The 11,351-nt window shown below is 46.2% G+C and overlaps 1 protein-coding gene across 1 annotated transcript in view; it reads right to left on the reverse strand.

Annotated features, from left to right (window-relative positions):
• LOC115127105 (extracellular matrix organizing protein FRAS1-like) overlaps nucleotides 1-9,884 on the reverse strand; it is a 521,989-nt gene extending 512,105 nt beyond the window's left edge. The window contains 2 exon segments of the mRNA XM_065011350.1: nucleotides 5,976-6,007; nucleotides 9,313-9,884. Of these exon segments, the coding sequence (XP_064867422.1) occupies nucleotides 5,976-6,007; nucleotides 9,313-9,403 (123 nt within the window). The 5' untranslated portion in view covers nucleotides 9,404-9,884.
• Nucleotides 9,885-11,351: the final 1,467 nt, after the last annotated feature.

Genomic DNA, 11,351 nt, shown 5'->3' on the forward strand with positions numbered 1-11,351 from the left:
CTTCAAAATCACTACCAGATGTCTGCATGATTTTCTCCTACAGTGCTCAGAGCAGCAGGGCGGCAGGGTAGCCTAGTGGTTAGAGCGTTGGACTAGTAATCGGAAGGTGGCAAGTTCAAACCCCCGAGTTGACAAGGTACCAATCTGTCGTTCTGCCCCTGAACAGGCAGTTAACCCACTGTTCCTAGGCCGTCATTGAAAGTAAGAATTTGTTCTTAACTGACTTGCCTAGTTAAATAAAGGTTAAAAAAAATATATATATATATAGCTTCCTCCTTAACCTTCTCCTACAGTGCTCAGACATCCTTAACCTTCTCCTACAGTGCTCAGACATCCTTATAGCTTCCTCCTTAACCTTCTCCTTCAGACCCCTTGACTTTTTCCACATTTTGTTTCGTTACAGCTTTATTCTAAAATTGGTTAAATAAAGGAATTGTCCGTAGATCTCCTAGACAGTGTTGTGTCGAGGCACAGATCTGGGGGTTTTTCAGTTTTCAGTTGACTTTATTAAAAAGATGAACACGTACAACGCTGCGTATTGGTCCTCACCTTCTTCCACCACAGACAGCTGTTACATAAACAAGATTCTCTAGTCCGATGAAACCAGTATTAACTCTTCGGCCTGAATACCAAGTGTCACGTCTGTAGGAAACCTGGCACCATCCCTAAGGTGAAGCATGGTGGTGGCAGCATCATGCTGTGGGGATGTTTGTCAGCAGGAGGGACTGGGCGACTAGTCAGGATCGAGGGAAAGATGAACCGAGCAAAGTACAGAGTTCCTTGATGTAAACCTGCTCCAGAGCACTCAGGACTTCAGACTGGGGTGAAGGTTCACCTTCCAACAGAACAACGACCCAAAGCACACAGCCAAGACAACGCAGGAGTGGCTTCAGGACAAGTCTCTGAATGTCCTTGAGTGGCCCAGCCAGAGTCCGGACTTGAACCCCATCAAACATCTCTGTAGAGACCTGGAAATAGCTGTGCGGCAACACTCCCTATCCAACCTGACAGCTTGAGAAGATCAGCAGAGAAGAATGGGAGAAACTCCCCAAATACAGGTGTGACAAGTTTGTAGTGTCATACCCAAGAAGACCCAAGGCTGTAATCACTGCCAAAGGTGGTTCAACAAAGTACTGAGTAAAGGGTCTGAAGACTTACGTAAACGTGATATCAGTTTTTATTTTATTTTATATATTTAAATAAAACTGGTTTGCCTTTGTTATTATGGGGTATTGTGTGTAGAAAAAATAGTATTATTCTAAATCCATTTTAGAATAAGTCTGTAATGTAACAAAATGTGGAAAACGTCAAGGGGTCTGAATACTTTCCGAAGGCACTGTAGCTTCCTTCACACCCTTCTACAACAGTGCTGAGACCTCCAAATAGTTTCCTTCACACCCTTCTACTGTTACGGTTTTCTAGGTGTGGTGAAGGAGAGTCGGACCAAACTGCAGCGTGTAGATTGCGATCCATGTTTAATCAAACAAACGTAAACACGAAATAACACAAACACTACAAAACAATAAACGTAACGAAAACCGAAACAGCCTATACTTGTCAACTAACACAGCGACAGGAACAAAGACACTGAGGACACTAAGGACAATCACCCACACCAAACTCAAAGAATATGGCTGCCTAAATATGGTTCCCAATCAGAGACAACGATAAACACCTGCCTCTGATTGAGAACCACTCCAGACAGCCATAGACTTTGCTAGATCACCCCACTAGCTACAATCCCAATATATACACACCACATACAAAAAACCCATGCCACACCCTGGCCTGACCCAATACATGAAGATAAACACAAAATACTTAGACCAGGGCGTGACAGAACCCCCCCCCCCCCCCCCTAAGGTGCGGACTCCCGAACGCACCTCAAAACAATAGGGAGGGTCCGGGTGGGCGTCTGTCCATGGTGGCGGCTCCGGCGCGGGACGTGGACCCCACTTAGTCAATGTCTTAGTCCCCTCTCCTCGCGTCCCTGGATAGTCCACCCTCGCCGCCGACCATGGCCTAGTAGTCCTCACCCAGAACCCCACTGGACTGAGGAGCAGATCGGGACTGAAGGACAGCTCAGGACTGAGGCAGCTCGGGACTGAGGGAAAGCTCGGGAGTGAGAGAAAGCTCGGGAGTGAGAGAAAGCTCGGGAGTGAGAGAAAGCTCGGGAGTGAGAGAAAGCTCGGGAGTGAGAGAAAGCTCGGGAGTAAGAGGAAGCTCGGGAGTGAGAGGAAGCTCGGGAGTGAGAGGAAGCTCGGGAGTGAGAGAAAGCTCGGGAGTGAGAGAAAGCTCGGGAGTGAGAGGAAGCTCGGGAGTGAGAGGAAGCTCGGGAGTGAGAGGAAGCTCGGGAGTGAGAGGAAGCTCGGGAGTGAGAGGAAGCTCGGGAGTGAGAGGAAGCTCGGGAGTGAGAGGAAGCTCGGGAGTGAGAGGAAGCTCAGGAGTGAGAGGAAGCTCAGGAGTGAGAGGAAGCTCAGGCAGGTTGATAGATCTACCAGATCCTGGCTGGCTGTTGGTTCCGGCAGATCCTGGCTGACTGGCAGATCCTGGCTGACTGGCGGATCCTGGCTGACTAGCGGATCTGGCAGATCCTGGCTGACTGGCGGATCCTGGCTGACTGGTGGATTCTGGCTGACTGGCGGATCCTGGCTGACTGGCGGATCCTGGCTGACTGGTGGATCCTGGCTGACTGGTGGATCCTGGCTGACTGGTGGATCCTGGCTGACTGGTGGATCCTGGCTGACTGGCAGATCCTGGCTGACTGGCAGATCTTTGCAGACTGGCAGCTCTGGCTGCTTCATGCAGACTGGCAGCTCTGGCTGCTCCATGCAGGCTGGCAGCACCTTGCAGACTGGCAGCTCTGGCTGCTCCATGCAGACTGACAGCTCTGGCTGCTCCATGCAGACTGGCAGCTCTGACTGCTCCATGCAGGCTGACAGCTCTGGCTGCTCCATGCAGACTGACAGCTCTGGCTGCTCCATGCAGGCTGGCAGCTCTGGCTGCGCTGAACAGGCGGGAGACTCCGGCAGCGCAGAAGAGGAGAGAGGCTCTGGCTGCGCTGAACAGGCGGGAGACTCCAGCAGCGCTGTAGAGGAGAAAGGCTCTGGCAGCGCTGAACAGACGGGAGACTCCGGCAGCGCAGGAGAGGAGAAAGGCTCCGGCAGCGCTGGAGAGGCGAGGCGCACTGTAGGCCTGATGCGTGGTGCTGGTACTGGTCGTACTGAACCGAGAACACGCACAGGAAGCCTGGTGCGGGGAGCTGCTACCGGAGGGCTGGAGTGTGGAGGTGGCACAGGATGGGCTAGACCGTGAAGGCGTACTGGAGATCTTGAGAGCAGTGCTGGCACAGGACGTGCAAGGCTAGGGATGTGCACAGGAGGCCTGGTGCGTGAGGCTGGCACCAACTTCACCAACGACTAACACGCACCTCAGGACGAGTATGGAGCGCTAACTCAGGTGCCATCAAATCCCCGACACGTTCCGTCGGGCGAATTCCATGCAAAAAGCACCAACACAGCAACTCCCTCATTTCTCTCTCCTCCAATTTCCCCATTAACTCCTTCACAGTCTCTGTTTCGCTCACCTCCAACACCGGCTCTGGTTCTAGTCTCCTCCTTGGCTCCTCACGATTAACACGGAGAGTTGGCTCAGGTCTGACTCCTGACTCTGCCACACTCTCCCTGAGCCTCCCCCCAAGACATTTTTGGGGCTGATTCTCAGGCTTCCTTCCGAGTCGCCGTGCTGCCTCCTCATACCGGCGCCTCTCCGCTTTCACCGCCTCCAGTTCTTCTTTGGGGCGGCGATATTCTCCAGGCTGAGCCCAGGGTCCTTCTCCGTTTAGGATTTCCTCCCATGTCCAGAAATCCTTATAGCGCATCTCCTCTTTGGGCTGCTCCTGCCTGTTGACACGCTGCTTGGTCCGTTGGTGGTGGGTGATTCTGTAACGGTTTTCTAGGTGTGTTGAAGGAGAGTCGGACCAAACTGCAGCGTGCAGATTGCGATCCATGTTTAATCAAACAAACGTAAACACGAAATAACACAAACACTACAAAACAATAAACGTAACGAAAACCGAAACAGCCTATACTTGTCAACTAACACAGCGACAGGAACAAAGACACTAAGGACACTAAGGACAATCACCCACACCAAACTCAAAGAATATGGCTGCCTAAATATGGTTCCCAATCAGAGACAACGATAAACACCTGCCTCTGATTGAGAACCACTCCAGACAGCCATAGACTTTGCTAGATCACCCCACTAGCTACAATCCCAATATATACACACCACATACAAAAAACCCATGCCACACCCTGGCCTGACCCAACACATGAAGATAAACACAAAATACTTAGACAAGGGCGTGACATCTACAACAGTGCTCAGACCTCCACATAGCTTCCTTCACACCCTTCTACAACAGTGCTCAGACCTCCACATAGCTCCCTTCATAACCTTCTACAACAGTGCTCAGACCTCCACATAGCTTCCTACACACCCTTCTACAACAGGGCTCAGACCTCCACATAGCTCCCTTCACACCCTTCTACAACAGTGCTCAGACCTCCACATAGCTCCCTTCACACCCTTCTACAACAGTGCTCAGACATCCACATAGCTCCCTTCATAACCTTCTACAACAGTGCTCAGACCTCCACATAGCTTCCTACACACCCTTCTACAACAGTGCTCAGACATCCACATAGCTCCCTTCATAACCTTCTACAACAGTGCTCAGACCTCCACATAGCTTCCTACACACCCTTCTACAACAGTGCTCAGACCTCCACATAGCTTCCTTCATAACCTTCTACATCAGTGCTCAGATATCCACATAGCTTCCTTCATAAACAGTAGTAGGAGACAAGCAACCATTTCGAAGACAACAATTTAGTCTGCGACCGAAATGACACCCTCCTCCCTATTTAGTGCACTCCTTTTGACCAGAGCCCTATGGGCCCCAGTGAAAGGTAGTGCACTATATAGAGAATAGGGTGCCAATTGGGACACCTAGTAGTCATATCCTCTTCACTATTAATGATTCACAAAGTCAGCAGCAGCTATGTATTATTAACCAGCTACATCTCAGACAGCGGTTGAGTGAAACGGAACCCCCTCCCCCAACATTCCATCCAGTGAGCTGTTAATTAACATTCCCTTGTAGATAGACAGTAGGAAGACAACGTCACCGGAACCCCCCTCCCCCAACATTCCATCCAGTGAGCTGTTAATTAACATTCCCTTGTAGATAGACAGTAGGAAGACAACGTCACCGGAACCCCCCTCCCCCAACATTCCATCCAGTGAGCTGTTAATTAACATTCCCTTGTAGATAGACAGTAGGAAGACAACGTCACCGGAACCCCCCTCCCCCAACATTCCATCCAGTGAGCTGTTAATTAACATTCCCCTGTAGATAGACAGTAGGAAGACAACGTCACCCTGCTTTAGAAACACTACCTGTCCTAGACAGGTTAACCCAACATTCCCCCGTAGATAGACAGTAGGAAGACACCGTAACCCTGCTTTAGAAACACTACCTGTCCTAGACAGGTTAACCCAACATTCCCCCGTAGATAGACAGTAGGAAGACAATGTCACCCTGCTTTAGAAAGACTACCTGTCCTAGACAGGTTAATCCAACATTCCCCCGTAGATAGACAGTAGGAAGACAACGTCACCCTGCTTTAGAAACACTACCTGTCCTAGACAGGTTAACCCAACATTCCCCCTGTAGATAGACAGTAGGAAGACAACGTCACCGGAACCCTGCTTCAGAAACACGACCTCGTTCCTACATAATGTACGAGTTAATACACGGTAGTAGATAATGCATCGGCACTACATCTTAGGCATCAGCACCAATGCGAAACGGTGCCCCGCGTCATCATTCTGAGACGGAAGTAGAGAAGGAGACAATAGAGACATAACGAAATGGAAAGGGATGTGGGAAGGAAGGAAACACTTACCGCAAACAGAGATCCCTGATAGACACATGCTCCTGTGGGAGTGAGGAGAAAACCAACCAAGTTAACATAAAGTTCAAAGGTCATTCTAGTACATTTACAAGTATGCACATAAGGTCTTCTAACTACAGTTGAAGTCAGGAGTTTACATACACTTAGGTTGGAGTCATTACAACTCGTTTTTCAACCACTCCACAAATTTCTTGTTAACAAACTATAGTTTTGGCAAGTCGTTTAGGACATCTACTTTGTGTATGACACAAGTAATTAAAAAAAAAAAGAGTTTACAGACAGATTGTTTCACTTATAATGCAGTGTATGACAATTCCAGTGGGTCAGAAGTTTTCATGCACTAGGTTGACTGTGCCTTTAAACAGCTTGGAAAATGCCAGAAAATGATGTCATGGCTTTAGAAGCTTCTGATAGGCTAATGGACATCTTTTGAGTCAATTGGAGGCGTACCTGTGGATGTATTTTAAGGTCTACCTTCAAACTCAGTACCTCTTTGGGAAAATCATAAGAAATCAGCCAAGACCTCAGAAAAAAAATTGTACACCTCCACATGTCAGGTTCATCCTTGGGAGCAATTTCCAAACGCCTGAAGGTACTATGTTCATCTGTCCAAACAAGTACGCAAGTATAAACACCACGGGACCACGCAGCCGTCATACCGCTCAGGAAGGAGACGCGTTCTGTCTCCTAGAGATGAACGTACTTTGGTGAAAAAAGTGCAAATCAATCCCAGAACCACAGCAAAGGACCTTGTGAAGATGCTGGAGGAAACAGGTACAAAGGTATCTATATCCACAGTAAAACGAGTCCTATATCGACATAACCTGAAAGGCCGCTCAGCAAGGAAGAGGCCACTGCTCAAAAACCACCATAAAAAAACAGACTACGGTTTGCAACCGCACATGGGGACAAAGATCGTACTTTTTGGAGAAATGTCCTCTGGTCTGATGAAACAAAAATAGAACTGTTTGGCCATAATGACCATCATTATGTTTGGAGGAAAAAGGGGGAGGCTTGCAAGCCGAAGAACACCATCCCAACCGTGAAGCATGAGGGTGGCAGCATCATGTTGTGGGGGTGCTTTGCTGCAGGAGTGACTGGTTCACTTCACAAAATAGATGGCATCATGAGGAAGGAAAATTATGTGGATATATTGAAGCAACATCTCAAGACATCAGTCAAGTTAAAGCTTGGTCATAAATGGGTCTTCCAAATGGACAATGACCCCAAGCATACTGCCAAAGTTGAGGCAAAATGGCTTAAGGACAACAAAGTCAAGGTATTGGAGTGGCCATCACAAAGCCCTGACCTCAATCCTATAAAAAATGTGTGGGCAGAACTGAAAAAGTGTGTGCGAGCAAGGAGGCCTACAAACCTGACTCAGTTACACCAGCTCTGTCAGGACGAATGGGCCAAAAATTCACCCAACTTATAGTGGGAAGGTTGTAGAAGGCTACCCGAAACGTTTGACCCAAGTTAAACAATGTAAAGGCAATGCTACCAAATACTAATTGAGTGTATGTACACTTCTGACCCACTGGGAATGTGATGAAAGAAATAAAAGCTGAAAGAAATCTGCTCTTCCTCCCGGGAAGAGGCCACTGCCATGATCCACCATCAAAAAACAACTCCATTGTGTCCTCCTCCCAGAGCGCTAAGAACCTCGTGATCCTGGAGAAATGTCCTGTCGGTCTGATGAAACAAAAAAGGCGGTTTGGCCATAATGGTTCATGCATTACAACATCCGGAGAGTAAAAGACCCTTGCACACAGGAAGCACCATCCTAATCCAGGCACTTGTCATCTCCCAGCATCATGGTGGGGGGTGCAACTTGCTGCAGGCTGGGCTCCCTGCCTGTCCATTAAATAGATGGCATCATCCAGAAGGAAAATTATGTGGTGTTCAACCTTCCCAAGTTCTCAGTCACGTTAAAGCTTCCGCTCCCTCCACTGGCTTCCAGTGGACAATGACCGCTACAAGACCATGGTGCTTGCCAAAGCTGAGGCAAAATGGCTTAAGGCTCTGATCAGGCCCTACACCCAAACAAGGGCACTGGTTCATCCACCTCTGGCCTGCTGCCTCAATACCACTGAGGAAAAGTTCCCGGCAGAACTGAAAACTGTGTGCTCTGGCCCCCCAATGGTGGAACAAACTCCCTCAGTTACACCAGCAGCTGAGTCAATCACCACCTTCCGGAGACACCTGAAACCCCACCTCTTTGGGAAGGAATACCTAGGATAGGATAAAGTAATCCCTCTCACCCCCTCCCCTGAAAAGATTTAGATGCACTACTGTTCCACTGGAGGTCATAAGGTGAAAATGCACTAATTGAGTTGTAAGTACGCTTCTGACCCAGAGCGAAATGACTTAAATGTAAATGTTAAATGTTAAATCATTCTCTCTACTATTATTCTGACATCACACATTCTTAAAATAAAGTGGTGATCCTAACTGACCTAAGACAAGGAATTTTTACGAGGATTAAATGTCAGGAATTGTGAAAAAACTGAGTTTAAATGTAGTTGGCTGAGGTGTATGTAAACTTCCGACTTCAACTGTACATCAATATGACACTAGGTAAATGGTCCTACAGCTGAATTCAAGTCGCCCTGTGGGAGAGGGCACCAAATCCACAGCGAAGCCTTATTGCCCTATGCTCCTGCAGAGACGTCTTACTGTGACCCCACATTTCAATATCAGATGGCGTGGGTTATAATGCAATGTTTCCTAATTCATTTGACTGAACCGTGATAGAATACGCATTTCAATGACAAGGTAAAAACCTAGGGTTATTATATTTGGGTTATAGTAAAGCAAGTTTATTTAGGGCATGGTCGTGAGTGACTCCCTGTGGGGCATTTGATCAATTCAATCTGAATTGGACAGATTGCAGATTAGGATGTGATTATAATGTCTGAGCAGTAATTATGAGTCATTCAGATGCTGATTCTGAAATGGGACATTTCTTCCCACAGGGAAAAGATAGCAAAGGAGCCAACTGGTTTAGATTATTAGACTGAGTGGTTCATACCTGTGTAATAACAGATATAGCCTATTCTTTAATGTCATAACGCCTTGAGTTATATTTCTGTTTTAGAATGTCAGAACTAAATTGCCCAACCAAATAGAATGTTTGATGCGGTAAATATATATTTTTATAGCATCAACACAGTCAAATAGACTACATTTTGGCAACTTTGCGCAATCAACTAAATTATAAAGAATAGACTCATAGTCTATAACATTTTTGTAGACATACTAGATATGTTATTTCCATAATCAATTCATATATTGTTAATTCGCTTGCCTTAAGAGCCAAAATACCCACCTTGTATTCCTGGAGTTGCGGTGAGAATTCCAGCCAAAGCGGCTACGAAGATCCATCCTAAACCCATGTTCACCGCAAGCATACAAGACATTAAATCCAACGGTGCTGAATGCAGTATCTTTCTAGTTCAAATCACACCGATTCTCAAATATAATTATTGGTTCCCCGAAGTTCCAGATAAACAACAACACCGGGAAAAGTAGGCAGTGTATGTTTGACCTGGCTAGAGAATAGTTCGCATGTTGAGCTACGCGTAAAGACAGCGGGTAGGACAAACGGGGACCGTCTCTCCCTCTCTGAAAAACGGTGCGGGTCTGGACTCTGGAGAAAAGGGAATGCAGACCCAACTATTCGCGTTCGGCGAAACTTCAAGAAAAAAAAACGCAGGTGTCATCGACCGTAGATTTAAAAGCGGTACACCATGACGACCGGGGCGAAAATCCCTCTGGAAACCATATAATTATCAAGTGACATCCGCTGCGCAAGAAGCGGGCCGACGATGTAAAGTTACTTGCTATACAGCCTCTCCTCTCTCCAAACTGACTCACTCCACCGGGAGGATTAAACGCAGTAGGGATAGAAATGTATGATGTGCCGTCTGCTCACAATGAATACAAGATAGGGCGATGCATATGCCCCCATTTGAAAACGACAGCTAGTTTACATATCTCTCATTCCTATAACGTCATGCTTGAACGGGCCCGATATGATAGGCTACTATCATAATGTTATTACGAGTTCAAATTAAATCAAATCACATTTTATTAGTCACATACACATGGTTAGCAGATGTTAATGCGAGTGTAGCGAAATGATTGTGCTTCTTTTTTCCGAAAATGCAGTAATATCTAAAAAGTAATCTAACCTCAGAATTTCACAACAACTACCTTATACACACAAGTGTAAAGGAATGAATAAGAATATGTACATATAAATATATATGAATGAGCGATGGCCGAACGGAATAGGCAAGATGCAGTAGATGGTATAGAGTACAGTATATACATATGAGATGAGTAATGTAGGGTATGTAAACATGCTATAAAGTGGCATTGTTTAAAGTGGCTAGTGATACATTTATAACATCAAGATGGCAAGATGCAGTAGATGGTATAGAGTACAGTATATACATATGAGATGAGTAATGTAGGGTATGTAAACATGCTATAAAGTGGCATTGTTTAAAGTGGCTAGTGATACATTTATTACATCAATTATTTTCATTATTTAAGTGGCTAGAGATTTGAGTTAATATGTTGAGTTATATTAGGGACAATGGTGTAAAACGACATCAACACTCCTTTGGGAAATAGCTGTGTTGTAGCTATTGTATTATAGGGTTTAGACATTAGGCATAAATAACATTGGCTACTGGATTAAATGACCACTGTGGTCAATCTCAGTCTATGCAGAGAGCGCGCTCCAAACAGAGATTCCTGGGGGGGGGTCACGTGGGAGCAACCTAATATTCAATCAACGGCAAAACGCATTTTTTTTGTCCCCAGCCATTTGAAGCCAAGAAAATAAATCCAAATGACTCGTGGACTTTTCCATTTGAAAACAACATTTGTCACCTCTGCTCATTGCATGCGTGGCTATGTGCATCGCTGTGGGAAGGGGAACTGAAACAATCAGAAGTTTTTTAATAAATATGACTATTTTCACAAACAGCAGTGCACTTGGCCTTTAATAGTTCAGTATTAGAGGACCGATATAACCATTTGTAGCAGGGCACCCCCAAACATCTTCCCCGTGGCTTTGGCTATCTGCAACGGAAAATGCTATTAAACGAAGCCATTTAGATTGGGATTGGCTTTCTATCCAAATGCATCACCCTAAAAGTGATCTGAACGACTGTCTATCCAAATGCATCACCCCAAAAGTGATCTGAACGACTGTCTATCTAAAAGCCAATCATTGTGAATCCACGTGTGTATTTATTCATTCACCTTGATGGACCGATTGCATCCAGACAGCTGATATTTAAGTGAGGCTCAGATTTGAACAGACCATAATAATTGTTGTCCTGTTAATACATG

The sequence above is a fragment of the Oncorhynchus nerka genome, linkage group LG27 (genome assembly GCF_034236695.1).
Source record: "Oncorhynchus nerka isolate Pitt River linkage group LG27, Oner_Uvic_2.0, whole genome shotgun sequence".
In the NCBI taxonomy this organism is placed as follows: domain Eukaryota; kingdom Metazoa; phylum Chordata; class Actinopteri; order Salmoniformes; family Salmonidae; genus Oncorhynchus; species Oncorhynchus nerka.